This window comes from Catharus ustulatus, chromosome 10, assembly GCF_009819885.2.
Source record: "Catharus ustulatus isolate bCatUst1 chromosome 10, bCatUst1.pri.v2, whole genome shotgun sequence".
Lineage (NCBI taxonomy): Eukaryota > Metazoa > Chordata > Aves > Passeriformes > Turdidae > Catharus > Catharus ustulatus.
This window is the reverse complement of record NC_046230.1, coordinates 22,333,349-22,354,448: the sequence shown is the minus strand read 5'-3', so window position 1 is coordinate 22,354,448 and position 21,100 is coordinate 22,333,349. Positions and strand designations below refer to the sequence as shown.

General features: G+C 40.9%; 1 protein-coding gene across 2 annotated transcripts; it reads left to right on the top strand.

The window, feature by feature from the left end:
* The first annotated feature begins 309 nt into the window (after window positions 1–309).
* Window positions 310–18,822, top strand: SKIL (SKI like proto-oncogene). Of its 2 annotated transcripts, XM_033068814.1 has the most exons (7): window positions 310–388; window positions 1,316–3,233; window positions 7,531–7,628; window positions 8,982–9,223; window positions 9,430–9,671; window positions 10,703–10,927; window positions 13,651–18,822. In XM_033068814.1, the coding sequence occupies exons 2-7, from the start codon at window positions 2,127–2,129 to the stop codon at window positions 13,810–13,812; spliced, it is 2,076 nt and encodes a 691-aa protein (XP_032924705.1). In that variant the 5' UTR covers window positions 310–388; window positions 1,316–2,126; the 3' UTR covers window positions 13,813–18,822. The 2 variants fall into 2 exon arrangements, with proteins under 2 accessions (XP_032924705.1, XP_032924706.1); XM_033068815.2 differs by lacking the exon at window positions 310–388 and having other exon boundaries at window positions 1,093–3,233.
* Window positions 18,823–21,100: the final 2,278 nt, after the last annotated feature.

Genomic DNA, 21,100 nt, shown 5'->3' with positions numbered 1-21,100 from the left:
GCGGCGCGGGGCTGAGGGCAAGCCGAGCAGAAACAACACTTTTCCATGTAGCTTCACTTCTCAATGTACATTCTATATATTTATTAATTTCATTTTTAATTCCTCTTCCTGCTCTTTCCCCGCGGACGGCAGCGGGGGGGTGGTGAGGCCGGGCCGGGTTTCCCGGCGCTGAGGCGGCGGCGGTGGCGGCGGGCGGGGGAGGGGCGGGCGGGCGCTCCCGCCGCTGCCCCAGACAGTGGGCGGGGCCGGCGCGCGCCGCCGGCGGGTTCGTGCCCGCGCGCCGCCGCCGCCGCCGCCGTCTCGGTCTCCGCAGTGAGGTCACGGGTGGGCGGCGCGAGCGCGGCGCCTGTTCCGCTCCCCGCGGCCGCCGGAGCCCCCGCGGCGCCGGGTGAGCAGCCGGGGAACTTACGGGGAACGGCGGGGAGCGGGGCGGCGGAGCCGTGGGGGAAGGGCGGGAGCGCCCGCCGGGGGATGGGAGGGAGCGGCGGCTGCGGAGAGGCGGCGCGGGGGCGGCGGGGAGAGGGGGAGCGGAGTACCGGGGATGGCAGCGGGGGAGGGACACGGGGGCGGCGGAGCGGCGCGGTACGGCTGGGGACAGCGGGGAGCCGGGCAGGGCGGAGGGGCGAGCCCGGCGGCGGGAGGGGGAAGGGCTGAGCCGTGCCCGGAGCGGTGCCGGCGGGGCCGGGTGAGTCACGGCGCGGGAGGGAGCGGCGGGATGCGGCGTCCCGGGAGGGGCTGCGGGGCGAGGGGTCGGGGTCCGGCCCGGGGGGAGCCGGTGTCCGGCCCGGGGGGAGCCGGAGCGCCCGTGCTTTCGGGCGTGCACGCCGGCAGAGCCGCTCCGGACCGCCCCCTCCCCCGCCGGTATCGCCCATCGCTCGGGAGCTTGTCCCGGTGTTCTGCGAGTTATTGGGAAACGCACCCTGCCTCTGGCAGGGAATCCCAGAGGGATTTGGATTGTAGGGGGCCTTAAAGCTCATCTCCTTCCAGCCCCGCCTCCGCCACGAGCAGGGACACCTTCCACTATTCCAGGCTGCTCCAAGCCCTGTCCAGCCTGGCCTTGGATCCAGGGATCCAGGGGCATCCACAGCTTCTCTGGGCACCCTGTGCCAGGGCCTCACTGCTATCACAGAGAATAATTTCTTTTTTGTATCAAATCAAAACCTTCCCTCTCTCAGTTTAAAGCCCTTCCCTCTTGTCCTGTGACTCCTGTCATGCTTTGCCCTTGTCAAAAGTCCCTCTCCAGCTCTCTTGAAGCCCCTTTAGGTACAGAGCTAACTCTGGGATTGCTTGTGATCAGCCTCTCTCTCTTTCACAGGTAATCAGGAAGAACTGGCAGAACTCTGTGCTAGCACACGGCATGAATCCAGCCCATGGCCTGGATCTCACCTCTATTACTAATAACCTGGGCTGGGAAAATTCTGACACACGCCAGTGACATCTGGGCGAAAGGTGACTCTCTAGGGACGTTTAGTTTTTGCCGTCGATCTGGATCAGCCTTTAATTTCAGGATTTATTTGTGAACTGCCATAGTAGCTGTCACGGTGGTGGTGGTGAAATCATAAAGCTGGCAGCACAGTAAAGCAAGCCCTTAAGATTGTGTTTGATCTCTGGGAGCTGAAAGTGCTGAATAAAATTTTCACACGACTTAAACTACGTTTTGGATCAGTTGCGTTAAGACTGACATTCTTCTAACTGAGCCCATTTTTCTATTTTAATATTTAAATAGAGACTTATTTGAAAAGACAGTATATTTTTTAAAAGAAGAACGATCAAGGATGAACACGCATCAGCGCATCGTTTTTTACTAAAAATTGCTGGACAAGACTACTGTGTAAAATAGTGGGTAGGGTATGAAGAAAACCTTTTGTATACATATTGCATTGGGGTTTTTATATTATATAACTGAACAAATAACTAAGAAAATACTGTAGCCTCTCCATTAGAAATTTTATGGTATTACATGCACAATGGGTTACAGTTTTTACTGTTGGATGCTGAAGAAGTAATGTTTTAGTGAAAAGAGCGTGCAACTTGGTAATCCAAGATTACATTAAACTATTTTTTATATGAAAAAGCAAGAAAATGCACATTCAGGACTGGCTTAATTAAAGCTCTAGTGTTTAGCAATGGAAAGCCCACAGATAAACTTGCCTCTAGGTCTGGTTTCAGACCAAAAAAGGAGCAGGATCCAAGAGGATGGGAGTCCTCCACTGAAAAAAGCAATGACAGAAATGCATGCGAATAACAAAGTGCAGGTTGTAATAAATAAATTGCCAACAATAAAGAAGGAAAACCTGGATGACTATGACGAAACTCCAGTGGAGGCTGATGGGGCAACTGCCAAGCCAAACAGTGCTTCACTATCTGAGCCTTTGAGTTTAAACCCAGGTTTGAAACACACGTTGGCACAGTTCCACCTAAGCAGCCAGAGTTCTCTGGGTGGACCTGCAGCTTTTTCAGCTCGGTATTCCCAGGAAAGTATGTCACCTACTGTCTTCCTGCCTCTCCCATCACCACAAATCCTCTCTGGTCCATTGCTCATCCCTCCAGACAGCTCCACAGAACTCACCCAGACCCTGCTGGAGGGCGAATCCATCTCTTGTTTTAAAGTCGGAGGAGAAAAAAGACTTTGCCTGCCTCAAGTGTTGAATTCGGTTCTCCGAGACTTTTCCTTGCAGCAGATCAACACGGTGTGTGATGAGCTGTACATCTACTGCTCAAGGTGCACTTCTGACCAGCTTCACATTCTGAAGGTTTTGGGAATTCTTCCATTCAACGCTCCGTCCTGTGGGCTCATTACGCTGACGGACGCTCAGAGACTATGCAATGCTTTACTGCGCCCTCGCACTTTTCCCCAAAGTGGCAGTTTCCTCCCTGGTAAGAACACCTTGGCCCAGCTGAAAGAGACTGGCAGTGCCTTCGAAGTAGAGCATGAATGCCTGGGCAAGTGCCAGGGGTTGTTTGCACCTCAGTTCTACCTTGCCCCAGATGACCCGTGCATCCAGTGCTTGGAATGCTACGGGATGTTCTCGCCCCAGACCTTCGTGATGCATTCACACAGATCCCCGGACAAGAGGACCTGCCACTGGGGGTTTGAGTCGGCCAAGTGGCACTGCTACCTGCACATTAACCAAAAATACCTGGGCACGTCGGAGGAGAGAGAGCTGAAGCATCTCTTGGAGGAAATGAAGGAGAAATTCAGCGAGAAAAATCAGAAAAGAATTCGGTCCAAAGTAAGTTCACCTGGTGGTGTAAATCTCCCAGATCTCTTTCTGCTCACACATGCTTGTTTTAGAATCACATTACTTGGCTTTTCTAAGTGGGAATACTTGTCACATCAAGCCTAAGTTAAATTTGTGAGCGCTTCACCATGGAAATAACATTTCTCATTAAGAGGGGTGGTAATTTCTTTCCTCTTTGGGCTGCAAGTAACCATTTGAGCTGGCTTGGCTTTGTTGGTTCTTGTTCTGTCCTAAGGTATACAGACTCTGGAAAATTTTCGTTCTCCCATTTGACCTTTGAGTAGGTTTTATGCGGCGTGTGCTGCAGCAGCTGAGCAAAGCAGAAAGGAGCTTGAAAATCAAGTACTACAAATGAATTCTTCATTTGTTATTTGTACTCCAGCATGCACACGTGGGCTGGATGGCAACCTGGCTTGCTGGCCACCCATCTCATGACTTGTGTTCAGGGTAATGGTGCTTTGCTAAATGGCTATTTAGAAGCCCAGTCTGCTTGTTCAGCAAGAGCTTTCTGTTTAAACCACTTGTGCAGTGAAATATGCCAAAAAGAGGGGGTTTTAAGCAGCCCAAGTAATGCGCTGTAGGCCGGTATCTTGACAATAGTTAATAATAGACATCTTATTTTTTCCTAAAATACTGCTGCAAGTCTGTGCTGTGGTTCCAAAATACAGAGCTTATTTGTCCTTTGGAGAGCTTCTGCTTTAAATAATAGGACAAGCAGCAGAGAAACATTAATATAGATGTTCCCTTTCATAGAAAGCACGATTTTGGGGTATAATTTAAACTTTAATAGGTTTTTAATGGTTTCTGCCCCATGACTGTTTCTTTTCAATGTTTCTGTGTCTGTTTGATGGCTGCTGGTTTGATGATAAATCCATGTTGCCTGTTGGATGTTTTGTGGTGGATTTCAAAATAGCAGCAAGAGCAGTGCAGATGGTTGAGCCCAAAAAGGGGTGCTGTGAGCTGACACCTTTCAGCACAAATTTCTGTAAAGTTGGTGTTGCAGGAAGGCTGACTGTAGTAACAGGTATTGTTACAGTGGTGCCAGTCTGCAGGAAGAGATTTTACCAGCAGATTCCCATGGAAGTCTGCAGTATGGCATGATTCCACATGCTGATTTATTTGAAGATGCAGTCTCCTAGCAAAGAGACTTTGCTTTTCATCTGATAAAGACATGTCAGTCTTTATTCTTGCAATGCCACTGTAGGAAATTAACTACAGCATGGTGGATGCATCAGTGGAAATAGTCTTCTATGTTCACACCTATAAATGCTGCTTCCCTTCCCACAGCAGCAGATTTCAGACAATGAGATCTTTCAGTTTCATGTGCAAAGATGAAAAAAGCCCAGCTGAAATTAGCAGTGGCAGTAATTTGGACTGGACTGGTGCAGATGAAATTGTAAAACTTCTTGCAGTTTTCCGTTGCAGACCTGTGTAGTTCTTTCTTACACAGCAACATGTGAAACCAGAGTCAGATGCTGTGAAAACCTGAACAGAATACAAAGGTGGGGGAGGTTTGGGGGTTTTTTCCATCCTGTGGATATTCATCTGTGAAGTACAAAAGATAAAAGAGTTGAAGAGGGCAGTGTTGGAGTACTGCTTCCCTTTCCTTGTCCTGGAGGAGCTTAGGCTGCTTTGGTTGTCTTTTCAAAGAATCGCAGAGGGGTTTAGGTTAGAAGGGACCTTAGAGATCATCTCATTCCACCCCCTGCCCTGGGCAGGGACACCTTCCACTAGACCAGATTGCTCACAGCTCCATCCAGCCTGACCTTGAACACCTCCAGGGATGGAGCAGCCACAGCTTCTCTTCCTCATTTCTGTGCTGTGGGAGAGGTATCAGGTACAACACGTAGACATTCCCTCTCCTCACACTCCTAGGGGAATTTATTTGCAGGATGTTCTGTTTGCTGTTCTCTCACCTCCTCACCACCTTTGCTGAGTCAGTGCTCAGAAGTGCTGACACATCTTTGTGGTTATCTTGGAGGGCCCAGGAAGAGCAGTTGCCCTTGGCTAGGTCTTTCCCCATCTAGAAATAATGAGTTAATTAAATCCCATAGTCTTTGCAGCATCCTAGATCCCATGCTTTGTCTTTCTCCTTAGCATTTCACTCTGAGTTTATTCACTCACAGTGCAAATACACTTTTGTTTCAATATTTTAAGAGCAAAGTACTCTTGAGATTAATTCCTTTCTGTTCTTTGTGCTGATAAGAAAGCTGTAAGCCGTGTGCTTGATTTTCACAATTTTCTGTGGAGTTCTAGACTGCAGTGCAACATCCACCTGCTCTTCATGGAACAGCTGTCACCGAGACTCTGCTGATTCCTGTGCTGACAGATCCTTGTTCCCTTTGACTTTGCGACAGTTTCTCATCTCTGCACTAAAACTTTGTCTGGCTTCTCTGATTCCTTGAGCTGGTCACAGTGTGTGGGGAAAAATCTCACAGCATGGGGGGTTAACATTTCTGCTGAGGGTTTTATAAATCCAATTTCTGCTAAAACTACTGGCTTAATGATTACACTGAAACAATTACTTACCTATATATTTTTTCCTTAAAGAACAGCTTTTTCCAATTAGCCTTGAAGAAAAATAAATCGTTTTCTCATATAACCCTTTTAAGCAGTTTAAGTAGAAATAATTCAATTCAGCTTGTGTTTACAGAATTATTTAAGAGCATCTAAAATAAACAAATTGTCAGGTAATGAAATATATATATAAATAGATACCTTATTTCATTTACCTGAATGGTGAGGGAAGAATCCTGTTAGAAAAATACTTTGTTTATTTATGGTAGCATTTCATTTTCTTTCCTAAGTAAAAATGTGATTGCATGCTATGAAATTCATTTGCAAGATTCTCACTAATGGGTAGGCAGTAAATTCAGTTTCCATTTCAAATAGGTAAAAAAAAAAAAAGGAGCAAAAATCTGACCTAGTAATTTGAAAATAGAGATGACCTGATAATTTAATATGTAAATATATAAGCATGTTAGTCCTAAAATATGGACAAATGTGATCTAAAGCTAAAATCAGATCACTGCATACTAGCTACAGTATAAGTAGATTAGATGTGATTATTTAAATTATTAGAATGATCTGAGTAAGTAGAAAAAACTTGACAAGTGTCAGGATGAGGCCATTTTTCTAGAGATTATTCAAATCTTTTTTTATTTAAAGCCTTTCTATGAATTTACAACTCCAGAGCTTCTCTTCCTCATGCCCTCCCTCCCTTTTTGTCTGTGTTGGGAGTGATTTGAGGAACTGCAGGGGTGGAGCTGAATTTCAGTTTCGTTGTGAGAGCTGAGTTTGGTGGGGCAGGTGGAGTTTGGTCCCTGCCAGGGCTGGGTGTGTTTGGGTTGTGCAGACCATGGCTCAGGTCACTGGGGCTCTCCCACTGCCAGGGATGAAGTTCCCTACAAGTTTATTCTTTTTCCTTCACCTCTTAAACCAACTTTATCTTGATCCAGGAGCTTTCTGGGGATGGTGCTGAGGGAGCAGCTCTGTGGGTGCTTGGCAGCTGCCTGGGGCCAGCCAACCACACCCAAAACTGTTCTAATACAGTGAAATTATAAATCAATTTCTTAGCTATGAGAATATTGTAAATATATGGAGAGACACCTTTCACTTGAAATTAAGAGTGACTTCATAGGAAAGCATCAGCAGGAATTTAGAGTAAAGAGTAATTCCAAGAACATCTCTTGAGACACATAGAACAAGAATTGCTTTGCAAATGCAAAAAACACAGACGTTTTTAAGATTATATATTCTGATGCACCTGAGTTAATTTTGTTTGCTACTGCAAAGGGAATGGCATTTTCATGTTACTGGGAGCATCTTTGCCTGCTTGTGTAATAAAAATTTGTGATGACTGAAGAAAGTTCTGTCCCTGGAATACCAGCACACTGTTCCATTTAATTTTGAAATAAAGTATCTGGCAGGTGCTTGCTTTATATAGACACATTATTACAAAAGGCTTCTACAACCTTTTGGGAATTGTAGTTTCTGCTTTCTCTTTCTCCCAAGCTTGTTTAGTAGAGTTCTGGAAACTGAGCAGAGCTTTTAGATAGATCTGTAAAGAGATTTTTCTTTAATTTCATTGCTGTTTTGCCCACAATGGTAAATTGGAGATCAGAGAAAATTCTGTGGCTTGCATCACCCTGCATCTTGCCAAAGACACCCCATTTCCCAGTACCCCAGTTTCTCTGGTATTAATGGTATAAAAGCCATTTCTCTGAGGAGTGTTTATGAAAATGTAAATAACCTGTGTTTCAATTACAATTTGTTTTCTTTCCTTTAGGCAGAGCCACAGCAGAACCTGGAATTATCGCAGTGGTATCCAGTTATAAAGCAAGAAGCAGAAACTGATCCTCAACCACCTTCCTTTTTCCACCCCAGGTAACTGAGTTTCCTATGTAGAGCTATAAGCACTGTCAAGTATTCAAAGACTTTTGGCTGTTTAGGGATAATTCAAACTGGAAAAAAATGTATTTGCAACTTGAACTTTTTAAGGTATCACACAGGAATGATTTAACCCTAAATTTCTATACATTTCTTAGTGTAACTACTAATAAACACTACTAATGAGTGTTTTTAGGTATAGGACTCAAACTGTGACCTGTGGGTGTTCTTCAGCATGCAATACAATTGAAATGTAATTAAAATTTCCCCTTTCTTAGTGGAAATGACAGAGGTAACTTTTGATCTTTCATATTGTCAATGCATGCATGTGGAAAGCTGCACAGGGCCTATTTACCATGAGGACAACTTAATTTCCTTCCAGAAAAGACTTCCAAGAGCTGTTGGAATTCTTTCTTGCACAGTGGAACAAGGGCTGCAGCTGAATTGTCTGTGGACTGGTTTCCTGGTTTTAGAAACCAAGTGCATTGCCTTGACTCCTTACCCAGTTAGTCACCTGCAGCAGCAAGGGAAACAATTTTTCATGATATTCCACTTGCCCTCACCCCCTGTGGTTGCACAGGTCCTGAATTTGGGTCAGAACAGCCCCTTTTTGGTGCACACACATCACACTGGTTCCCACGCAGAGAAGAGAGCGGAGGAACTTCTGTGGTGTCCCTCATGTTCTGTTTGTGCCAGTGCCTTCCTCCAGAACAGGAGAAAGGGAAGTGTTGGAGACAGCAATTGTGGCACTGGTGATCTTGGCACTGACCTGAACGCACCTGGGGTTCTCTTCCCCCTGTCCCAGGCTGAGTGGTGAGGTGAGGGTGGGACACAGGGGTGCTCCCAGGAGTCCAGGAGCTGAAAATCCAAGTGCACTTGGGAAGGAAGGTCCAGCATTGATCTCAGATGTGCCCCAGGACTGTCAGAACACAGCTTTGCTACTTGAGTGAGGTGCTCATTCCCACTTCACTGATCACCTCCCCATCCTCCATTGCTAATATAAGGATTTAAAAAATACTGGGGAGTCTGGATTCAGTGCCATTCTAATTTCACTCTTTGCATCTAAATGAAGAGTCTTCATATGATTTTCTGAAATTTTCTTTTAATCATGTTTGGAAAATCTACTTGTTTGATAGCCTCAAAACCTTATCTAGATAATCTACTTAGTAAAAATTAAATGGATCATTAGGCTTTCCTTTTGCATAGGGAAAAATTTAAAAAGGATGTGCTTATTTTTCATTGATGCTTTCACAGTTTGAGCTCATGTTAAATTAAACTTACTGCTCTCAACCAGCCATCATTTATTATGTCTTGCCTTTCACTATGAATTTTACTCTTCTGCTCTTTCAGTTACTACCTTTATATGTGTGATAAAGTGGTTGCCCCGAATGTATCTCTTGCATCTCAGTATAAGGATGTTGCAAAAACAGCAGTAAAAGCTTCAGAAGTTAATAAATCCTCACCTGGGCACTCAGAGAAGAAGCTCAGCAGTGGAAAGCACAAAAAAGCTGCCTCCTATCCAGAGCTTTCTCTTGAAGAACAGGAAAAAATTGACTTGAAAACTGGTGTGGAGCAGCCAAATAAGCATTTAGGTGAGTAGTGAAAATTACGTTGAAGTTTTTGTTTTTTATACCATGGAATTTTGGAAAGCTTTACCCTGAGTTAGAATTTTGTGATGTCACTTCAGGTTTCCAAAAATTCCCCCCACCTTTTTGTAATCTCAGTGCTCTTTGCTTTTTTTTCACTCTGGAATTTGAACTTTCTGTGATTGTTGTTCTCTGGTTTTTTTCCTCTGTAGATCCTCCTGTGTCAGCTCGTTCCACGAGAGGTGGAAAGTCTGAGCGAGTTTCTTCCAAAACCACCAGAGACTCTGGCCGTGCTGAGGGAGGTGCTGATGCACGAACCTTGTCCCCCACCCTCATGAAAGACATCAGCTGTGAGGATGACAAGGGAAAGATCATGGAAGAAGTGATGAAAACCTACATCAAGCAGCAGGAAAAGCTGAACACGATTTTGAGGAGGAAGCAGCAGCTCCAAATGGTACAGTGGCAGTCTGAGTGCATTTCCCCCTGGGCAGCAAGGAGCTGGTGTGAGCAGGGAGCTGCTGGGAGCTGGCTCCACAGCCAACATCACAGATTGCATAATTTAGAAACACCAAAGCACACAGATCATCTTTCCCTCAGCTTAAATTCAGACACCAAATCTTCAGTATCCTTTATGCTGATGAGTTTTGAGCCCACTAATAAGTGGTGTCTCTTCAGTTTAGAGCTGCTGGGTCCAACCAGCTCCTGCTTTTGCTGTATGCTCTAAAATTTCTCAGTTTTCAGGTTTTTAAAAGTGCAGATATCAGTATTCTGGAAATGGTCTTACTGCTGCCCTGCATAAAAAAGAACACTCTCTCCCTATTCCCATTTGCTAAACTGTGCTTTTAGGGATTTTATTTTTAGTCTTTTCTTTAATAATGGATGATTTTAGAGGCTGGTGTTCATTTGTGACATTTCTGTTTTCTGAATTCAGTTAAATGATGTCTTTGCTTCTTGCATCCATGGAACAGACCTAATATTTTAATGTATTTTATTTTAATTTAAATGTTTTCTCAGAATTAAGGAGCTCAGGTAGGGCCCTAGAGCTGCTACTTTAAAGTTGTTCTGCTGGTGGAGATAAAGCATGTAGATAAGTTTAAAAAAACCCACAAATTTAAAAATAAGAAAATGTCAGTGGACAAAGAAATCAAACACTTTATTTTGTTTTCTGATGCTAAACTTCCTGCATCTTCAAAGTACATTTTAATGATCAGTGCTGCTGCTTCCTGAGACTCACTGCTGGAAGTGCAAATTTGGTTCTGGAAGCTCTATGTACTTAGAAATACAACCAATTTCTTAAAAATTAGATGCATGTTACAGAATTCCATGCTGTCATTGATAAGTAGATAAATACCATTATCAGGTTGCTGTTATGGTAGTTACAAATGGTCTTTTTGGCCTCAGTGGTTCCAGAAACACTTTTAAATTCAGGTTTTTTTTGTTTTTCTGGTGTTAGAAGGAGTATGTGATCTTGATCTTTCTTTACAGGAAGTGGAAATGTTAAGCAACTCTAAAGCTATGAAGGAACTGACTGAAGAGCAGCAGAATTTACAAAAAGAACTTGAATGTTTGCAAGCAGAGCATGCACAAAGAATGGAAGAATTTTATTTTGAGCAGAGAGACTTGGAGAAAAAGCTGGACCAAGTGATGAAGCAGAAATGTAGCTGTGACTCCAATTTGGAAAAAGATAAAGAAGCTGAATATGCAGCACAGGTGAGAAGGGAAGGGTTATTTCAAACAAAACATGTTTAGTGTATCAGGAAATTGTGAAGTTGTTGTTGAGCCACCTGAAGGTTTCGTTTTCTGTGTGTGCTCTGACACCCCAGACAAATACCAAAATAAGTCAGTGACAGCAATATTTATTTCCCTGTTCCTTGACTGAAACTGAGGTAGAATGTAGCTTACAGAAACATATGATATTATTGATGAAATATTAAACATAAGATCTGTTACATCCTTTTGTTTAAAACAAATTCTGGTTTTAATGTATATGGACTTACCCATGATACAGGCGTAAACAAAAAAAAGTCCAAACCTCTGAACCATCTTTTTGCCAGATTAGCAGCACACTTTGCTGCTCCTCATGTTCTTGGTGGTAGAATCTTCTGGAGTATCTGATGAGTCCTTTCTGGGCTCTACCAAAACATTTGGCCAGGAGTTTTCTTGGAAATGAAAATCATATTGATGTCTCTCATTCTTGCCTCTTGGATTCATATATCAAAACATATGGAGTTGTTTTTTCCTCTCACTTTCCTTTTAGCTTTTACTATTGCTTCTTTATGTTGGAGGTTATTCCAGTGGGAAAAAATAATAGTTAATGACAAAGGGAATCTTGGAATGCCCCTTTTAAAAAGGGGGCTGTAGTTATGGTTAAATATTTTATTTTGCATCATGTCACAGTCTTAACAGGCTCGTTTTTAAAGGGAACAAAATCCAAAACTCGAGCTCAGTAAAACTCTGTGGCCCTTTGTTCACAGCTGTGTATGTTTCCTGTTCTGCCTGACTCAAACTGAGAAACAGGCACTACTTGAGAGACAGGTTTTGGTATTTTTGGTGAGTAGGGCAGAGACTCGCATCATAAACCCTTCTCATGAATTTAATTTCATGACAACCCACTCCACTGATTCCTGGCTTTTGCTGCCAGAAATAATCCTCTCTGACTAAGGCCTGATTTACTAAACATCTGGTACAAGCCCTATTAGTGCAAGTAACAACGTGTTCTAATTTATGGAGATCACCATGTACAGCACGTTTCATAGGGCTTGTGCAGCTTACTTCCTTTGGAGGGTGAAAACTGTGGATTGTTCCCCAAGGAGACTGGTTATGTGTTTCTTTTGAGGTTAGACTTTGAAAACTACATGCATTCCTTGTGTAGAAGTTTACTCTGTTATTACCTCTGTGGTAGATCTATTCACAATTTAAATATTTTTTTCCATTTATTTCCTCTCACAGTAGATTCTGGTTCCAAGAAGCACCAGAGCTAAACAGAGGTCTTGGAAACAGGGAGCTTCCCCAAGCTGTGTATACTGCATTTTAAAAAAGCCTTAATCTGATGTGTTCTTGAAGCAGTTTCCCAGTCTGCCTTTTCTGTCTGAGAGCTGTGGGCTGGGAGGAACTCTCCTTGTCCATTAAACAGAATTAAGAATTTGGTATTTACAGCTTGCTTAAATGTCTCTTCTCTTTTCTAGGCCTGTCTGAATATGCACTGTCTTGCCCCCCTTTTTTAAATTCTTTATTGGAATAGTTGCTTCATCCTGTCAGTCACAATAGGGCAGAATAACCAGTCCTGGAGCCTTTCCTTGGAGCTGGAAATCAAAGCCAGACGTGCTGCAACATGCAGGCAGTGGGCACTGTTGCACTGCAGCACTTCACTGCATCACTTGTGCACTCAGGACCTGCATTAACAGCCTGTTGTTGTCTAAGAACTGCTGAAGTGTTTCTGATTGAAGGAGCAGGAATGAAATGTGTTCCTCTAAAGTCAGCACAGCCATTCCTTCACCCAGCACAGTCTGTGGCAGTTGGTGAACACCAGTAATACCCTGTAGGTTCCTGCTCTGTCCTTCTCATGAGCTGTCCTCCTGATTCTCAGTGAGATGGATGCTTGGTGATGATGTACATCAGGTAGATGCCTATCAATAAAGGCAGATGGATTTTTAAAAATGGAGTGGGGTCTTTTAGTAAGAAATAACCCCATAAATCTATGGTAGAGAGGATAGCTGTTTTCCAGTCTCCTCCCTCTTTTAATTGCTGGTAGTATACTAAGCAATAAGGAATTTTCCCCCTACTTGAAAAGATGTTTCAAGATATCACTGTAAATAATTTTGGTGACATTCTAGCAAGTTTGAGCCTTGCTGTATTCCAAAGAGGAAAAGAATACTTATTTTCTGTGTTTAAACACAAAATATATCAAAAAACATTTGTGTGGACTCAGGTTTATATTTGAACGCACACTCACACACACACGATTATGTTCAAGATTTTCTGAATATTTCATTTATACTGAGGAATATCAGGAAACAGTGTTGGTCGTTTTGTTTCTTCTAGAAATACATTCAGGCTTTGAACTAAAGAAGTAGTATTTTGTCAGGTAAGAGAAATGGACCTGAGAAATGAAAAAATGCAGTGTGTTCTGGGATTTGTGACACATCCAATGCAGACATCATCACAATTTTTCCCAACAGATTCTGTGTGTTACTGACAGTCTGGTGTGACAGTTCATATAAGTACAACTTACATGCATTTAAAAATGAGGTTTTCTCTTTTTTTAAATTATAGTGTGATGTTTATGCAACTTTGCGCATTGTTACTGTTTGCTAGCAGGTAAGTGCATAATTCTTGATGGACTGAAATACTTGGATGCATTGAGTGGCCATCTGTGACCCTTTGATGTTTTCAATAAGTTTGCTAAAATTTCCTCTGTCTCTTGTGTTTCACAGCTGGCAGAGTTGAGGCAGAGGTTGGATCATGCAGAGGCAGATAGACAAGAACTCCAGGATGAACTGAGACAGGAACGGGAGGCCCGGGAAAAGCTAGAGATGATGATAAAAGAATTGAAGCTACAGATCCTGAAATCTTCAAAAAATGGGAAAGGAAAATAGAGGTTGGAAGAGGAAGCATGACTGTGTCCTTCAAACAGGGTGTTTTGGTTTTAATGATTGGGAACAATTTTTTGTGTGCTGAGAAAAAGTGTTCTTTATGGATTTCTATTTCCCAGACAGGTCCAGATGAAGATATACATAGATATAAATAAATAGAGATAGACATTTTTAGATTTTCCTAGCCAATGAAAATCTGCAATGATTTGTACTGGTGTTTTTCTCAAACAGTGAAAAATATGAAACTCTTGATTTAGAGTGACCAGTTTCTGTCTATTTCTAATGCAGTCTTAAGGACTCTACACCTTCTAACATTGTCTGTTAAAACATATGTGGGTGTCTTTATTTTGCTATCAATTGCACATCCAGTTATAAAAGTACATTAAAAACATCCTCAATTCTTCAAGTCTTAAATAGTTTGGGTTTCAGTGAGAATTGAGTATTCTTGAACTGAGGAAAGTAAAGGCAGCTTTTTCTCTGTAAGGCAGAGCTCAAAATTGCCACAACTGGTTGATGATTGAGTATCAAAAGTGATTTACCAGCATGAGTTTTTCCCCATAATTTCATTGTGTGAAGTCAGCTGATCTTTTCAGTATTGTCTATTTAACAATTCATTATCAATCTAAAGAGTGTTAGAACCAGCACTTGTTTGCTCTGCTGGAAGAGGAACACATAAAGGGTTATTTTTTTGTTTGGTTTTGGTTTTGTGAATTAAAAATTTGCAATTACAGTGGAATCTTGGGAAGTTAAAAATTCACAAGTTTTCTTCTGTTTTTTCTCTATAGTACATGTGAAAGAAACATTAAGAAAGCTCAAAGATGGGGCTTTTCCTTTTAGAAACTCAGAAAGCTTGACTTAACTGTTTTTCAGATATTAATAGTTTCAAGAAACATAATATTTATTAAGGAATATGTATTAACTTCTTTAGTACCCTAAGCCTCCACACTTTGAGCTTCTTGCCAACTTGTGGATTTTTCTTTCAGTACATATACCAGGCCTTAACTTACATTGTGATCATAGCTTAAAATATAAAATTCTGAGGTATGGCACTTTGAAAAATCATTTTGATAGTCTCTGTATTTGAATGGCATGGTAGGGTTACCATGAATTAAGAAAATACAGCATGTTTGTTAAGCTATAACATTGGGAAATGTGTAATTGTACAGAATTACTGTTTTATGTATATATATAATGTCTGAGTACTTCTGAAGTCTGGTTCCTAGTGGGTTAAATGCATGGCTAAAGTTGGATGAAGAAAAACTTTTTTGCACTTCTCTCCAAAAAATTGGATACAGCTGGCAGATGTCAGCTGGTCATGTCAGTGATAGGAATATTTTAGTAATTCTAGTGTTTCACTACATAATTTTAGCTTGTGCTTTTAGTTTCTGTTTTTGAGGTACTTAAGTTTAATATTCTCTTAATCACTCAGTTAATTTTGGATGAAACCACTAGTAAAAGCCTACATTGATTTTTTTTTTCCCCCTTCCCTCAATTAGTAAAACTGAAAACTCTTGTTCTTTATTGTTTCTCTGTTAGTGGTATAACAAAACTGAATATCACAGAGAAAGATAAAATTGCACATATCTTTAAATTGAATGAGAAATGAGGTGGTAAATTAAATGTCATGGAGTCATAGGATGATTTTCTTAATAACTGTACAATCTTGTTTATGAGCCCTGTGTCATATTTACACTGGCAAGTAAAGCAGGTTAGATTAAAAAAACAATTTTCTTTGTCAGTGTTGAGAATCATAGAATGGTTTGGGTTGGAAAGGATCTTAAAGATCACCTAGTTCCACCCCCAGCCAGAAAAGAAGACCAGGATTGTATTTTTCTCTTCTTCAGCTCCCATCTCCAAGTTTTTCCTCTAAAAAAAAAAGAAAAAAAAAAGAACAAAAAATTTTAAAAAACCAAACTAGAAAGGAAAAGGCCTGTCTTTGCAGCTTGGTTTGGAGGGAAAGGTGCTGACTAAATGGTTCTGGTTGTGTGTGCACCACTTGCTTTAAAAACAGCACAAATGTTTTGTTGTCCAGCCACCAGACCCGTGGCTACAGGGAGAGCAGGCAGGAGTATTGCTGGGGGTGTGATCCTGGGGAGCAGAGCTTGAGGCTGTCCAGTGGGGTTGGCAGATCCTGTCTTGGATGAGCTGGGAAATGGGAAAGTTGCACCTGGGTGCTGCTGGAGGATGGAGAGAGTCCCTTTGTGCTGCTCTGGGTGTTGTGGGGCAGGCTGGGGCTGTCAGTGTGGGTACAGCCACAGCTCCTTCTCAGCTGCACTGACTGATGCAGCACAGCATTTACAGCTTGGCTGTTGAATGTTTGGACCCCTCCTGGCATTATTTTATTAGTAGGACCATGAATATTCCATTTCCATTCAGGTCCTGTCTGTGTTCTGACACTCCAGATGTGCCCCTTGGCCAGTGGTTGCTCAGCAGTGCAGTGGAGGGCTGGTGCAGCCCAGGTTCCTGTGCCTCAGCCAATTTTGGGTCACTTCCATAGGCTCTGAAAATGCTGGTGGCCATCCTTTGCACCAATATTTTCACTGTTGCAAGAACTCCAGCAGCTGTAGGAAGTTTTACCAATTCCAATTGCAGATAAGGCCTCCTAATCGTTTTTTTTTGAACATCTGGCTGGTGAAGCCAATGGAACCTTTATTAAAATGACCTTAAAAGTAGCTTTGTAAATATTCCATTTAGTTAATCTAAAGTTAGAATGCATTTTAAATTATTGTAATCCTCTTAAAATTCTTAAATGCAACTTTCAGGCTTAACGTAACATAAACAATTTTCGTATGTGTAGACTTAATTTTCTACTGATTTTAAGTAATAATGTATACATGAATGTGCCATAGACCTTTGTGTGCTCACAGTCTCTGAAAGATAGTTTTTTAGTAAATTGTAAATAATGCTCTTAAGTTTTAGAATACGTTGACTTTTTTTGCTACCTTATCCTAATCCTATTGAAATGTTCATTTTAAAGCCTGACATAGGAACTTGGAATGCACTCTTGAGGGCCCTCACTTAAGTGCACACTTGATGGTAGAGACTAAATCAGTAATTAACTCTTTGCTTTTTGTCATAGCATGCTCATTTTATGTATTATTTGCTTTACCTTCAGTCATTGCTTGCTGATCTTTTCAGGCAAAAAGTAATTTTCCCAGGTAGTTGTGACATGAAACCTGTAGAACAAAGTCCTAAAATTGTCTATAATTTGAAAGTTGCTTTATTAATCACCTGCACCAAGATGGAGGTTGCCTCGTGCACCTTTTGGAATAAGTAGAATTTGAGGTGAATACCTAATTTGCTCTTATACTTTTATAAAAGAGAACTTTAACATGCTTTGTACACTTTAATCAATAAAATAGAAGAGCTTAGAGGGTAAAACTCTTGTAATTTTGGCAGTCTGGAAACACCCTCACAGTGTAACTGGATGTTTCTCAACAAAAAGAGATTTTTATCTAAATCTCCAAACTTAGTTAAGTCTGTGTTTTAGTTTTTGTAAAGCATATCGTTCAGTTTGAGTATTTAGATGAATGTAGTTATGTTCCACATTAAACTAATTTTATTCTATATTTAATATATTGATAGCTTAGGTGTAAAACCATCTGTACATAGTAAAGGCATAATGCAATTAGTGATGTAGGAGAAGTTGGGTGGGAGCATAAAGCTACTGGTGGCCTGAAAAGAAATAAGTCTTGGCCCATATTTTAGAAGTCACAATGTTTTATTCATACATTCTTGTTTTGTATTTGGGGAGGGGATAGCTAGAATGTGTTATGAAAATTTTGGAAACCTTTCCTAGCATTAGTTGGGAAGTTGGCCTAGAAATGCTGTCGTGGTCAGCTTCCTAAAATTCACTTGTTTGTAGAATATATATTTTGATTGTCAGTAAAGATAACAACTTTGTATTTTTTCTGCACTTAATTCGTGTAATTAATCCACACAACAGAGTTTTCTATAACATGGTGGAGTCGACAAAAGACATGATTTCTCCTACCTATTAATCTGTGCTTGCAATATTTTGGTAATTTTATTTAAGCCATTGATAGTAAGCAGCAGAGAGCTGCAAATTTTAATTTTCTTTTGCTCATTACATTTGTAGTGTGAGTGTTCATTGGTTTTCTTTACAGAAAGCTTGTAGAATTTTTGCTGCATATATCTATTTAAAAAATCCAGTCATTTTTTAGCTTTTGTGAAAGCAGTTATTGCTTACAAATTGCACGATGATTTTATAGTGTGTCTCCATTACTTAGCAAATTAGTTTTTTCAGGGTTAGTGGTTCAGTTGGAAAATGCTTGAAAAATTAGTTTTAAGCACTTCATCAAGCACAGCAAACATGGTATAAAATTTTGCTATTTGAAAATTAATTAAGTGTAACGATATCAATTGAATTTTTTTTCTTCTAAGAGATACCTCACTTAAAGGAAAGCACAGCTGTACTGTATTTAAACGAATTCTAGGAAATAATAAAAAGTTGGTCTGAAATATTTCGTTGCCATCACGTTGCTTTCTGTGATTGACAGAACATTTTTGTGTTTTCATCCTCACTCTCTAAAGTATTTATTGCTGTTGACATGCCAGTATAATTCTCTCAAATGACAGAAAGTAGCTGCAAAACAACAGAGTCCGTGTTAGCTCAAGGCAACAGGTTGAGTGACTGTTCTGAAGCCATAGGAAAAGCCTGTGAAAAAGGATCAGTGCATTCAACAATTTTTAATACTTTGCCAATGATGTACAGTCTTATTGTCAGCGTTGCTGTGGTTGCATTACATGACACACAAAACTGTCCTCTACCTCACGTGAGATTTAACAGATATTTTATATGGTTTTAGTAGACAAGATGCATCTATCTGGTCACTTAGTTTACAAATTTTGAATTATATTTATTGAAACATGACATACTGTGCTCTTAGCTTATACCTCAATTGTATTTTGTGCTGTTATCCATTTCCATGCCTTGTAAATACCTGTATAGATCGTGGACTCAAAAACAAATAAAGAACTGTAATGTCAGAACCCTTGTTTCTGTCTTTATTTTTGAACACTGGCTTCTAAACTTGGCTCTCTGGAGGTGTTTAACTTAGTGCTTTTCTAAGGACAGAGCCTTCCTTGCTTTGATTACAGTAAATTAAAATCTGATTACACCAAAACTTGTTAGCAGAGCTCCCACAGCCTGCAGCAAGTTCCCAGTTCTCTAAAATTTATTTTAAGCAAAACACACAAGATCAAAGCCATCCCTCCCCATGGAGCTACTTTCTAAAGCTCTTAAAATTCTGTAAAGGTATTGGCACCAGGCTTTCTATGTATCTTGGCACAAATTTGGTGTTTATACCTGAAAATAGAACTCTTTGCATACTTGGCAAGTTCTCTGGTGCCCAGCTTTGTTGCTGCTTGACTGCTCAAGCAATGTGTGAGTTGTTCACAACTCTTCCATAGCTCAATAATAAATGAGATTGAAAACACACATTGCCAGATAAAATGCTGAGATTATACAAAGTTAAAATTGGAAATGAGAGTTTTACTCTATTTGCTGAAAAAATAGTTAACTGGTGATGGTGAGTGACTCTCAGGAGTTCTTAGTCTTTGTAAGCCATGTGATTATATTACCTTAACATTTTTTGTGTAGCATCAGGGAGCTTAAATAGAAGAAAAATCAGAGTAGGAGAGGGGAGGAGCAATGGAAGAAAAAGGGAGCAGTTTCTCTAAGCTGCATGTTCTTCCACAAGTCTCATTAACATTGAATTTCCACCACTTACAACAATAAACTCTTTTGTTGGTCACTTAAACGCCCCCTGTATTGTAGTAAAATACAACTTTTGCTACAAATAATATGTTGGAGATTTTCTGGAGGATTTTATTCATGTTGAGGAGTTTTTCTTGGTGCAAAAGAAAGTACATTCACACACATTTTAGTATTTTTTCTTCCCTTCAAATCAGTGCAAAAATACTTTGTCCTTGTATTAAAGAGCTGCTCCCCCATATAGGAAAATAGGATATTTCATGTAATTGCAAAGCCTTAATGCTACCATGGACTTGTCTGCATTTTACAGATAAAGAGAGAAAGGAGTGGTGGGAACTAGGATAAAAATGAAAATTATGATGATGAATGAGCTCAGCCTCTTAAACTTGTTCATTTCTGTATCCCATCTTGCTTCTTTAAACTGCTCTATTTCCAAACAGGGCAGAAACAATGAGGCTGAAAATGTAAAGAAAAAGTTCAAGGTGAGTCATTTGGATGAGAAAGCCCTGGGGTGTTGATAGCTTGGGTAGCTGTGACTAATTGCAACGCCTGTCTTTTGTCAGAGAGAACAATGCAGATCAAGGAAAAACTCTGGGAGTGAAGGGTAGAAAGATTGATTTTTTAAGGAGCTCACACTTGCTGGAATAAATGCCTGTGTAGCACTTGCTTTTTAAAAGGCAGCTTTTAAGAGTTTTACACAAAGTGTATCAGCTTATTTGACATGTAGCTGGCAAGTTGTTCTTGTTCCTTATTTTATTGATCTTGTAAATCATTGTCCACTTGCCTCACACAAACTTAGAATCACTTAACTGTTGGTGGTGTGATTTATAACCCTGGCAAAATGGTAAATGTCTCCTGTCCCTATTGACACGAATGAAATAATTCACACTGTGCCCTGTGGGCTCCAGCTCGAGTTCTGTTCAGTAGTGCTGGTTACCAAAGTGTCAAATTTACTCCTTGCTCCTGCACACTCCTTGATAAATACATTTGAGAAGGGAAACATGGAGTTAAGAAGCTTTTGTGGTTAAAGGAAACCAAAAATGTAGGAGACTGGATTACAGAAGGATGTATATGCCAATGAATGCCTTGCAGCATTTAAAAAATACTTACATTGTGCATTAGGATGTGCCTGCACTATCACAGTAAAATTATTCCAAAGCTCAGCTTTGGGATGAAATCTGTCATCTCCTTTTGAATTCAGCAGGTGACACATGATCTGTCCAATGCAATTGCTCAGTCCAAGAAGTGAAACAACACTAGTTTCAACAAGAGATGACAAATTTATCTCCTGAGTAATAAATAAGCAGGAATATTTTTTAGGGGAAGATGAAATCCATCTAGAATTGAGCCCTAGACAACATAAATTTGTGTTTGGTTATCAATAACAGCACACTTCACCTGAGGTGGGTGCAGTAGTAGGATAAGCTATGCAGGAAGATAGAATCACATCAGGAAATGTTAGAGAAGCCCAGCAGGCAGCTTGGCTTCACAGAAGTACCATAAACCAGGCATAGAAAAAACCAAGGAATAACCAACAATATAAAACAAATGTGA

Bases quoted from the DNA above. Each gene is read 5' to 3' on its own strand.
- SKIL (XM_033068814.1), top strand. From the start codon at position 2,127: ATGGAAAGCCCACAGATAAACTTGCCTCTAGGTCTGGTTTCAGACCAA. The intron at 9,672-10,702 runs GTACAGTGGCAG...CTTTCTTTACAG, and splicing joins GGAAGCAGCAGCTCCAAATG to GAAGTGGAAATGTTAAGCAA. The intron at 10,928-13,650 runs GTGAGAAGGGAA...TGTGTTTCACAG, and splicing joins AAGCTGAATATGCAGCACAG to CTGGCAGAGTTGAGGCAGAG.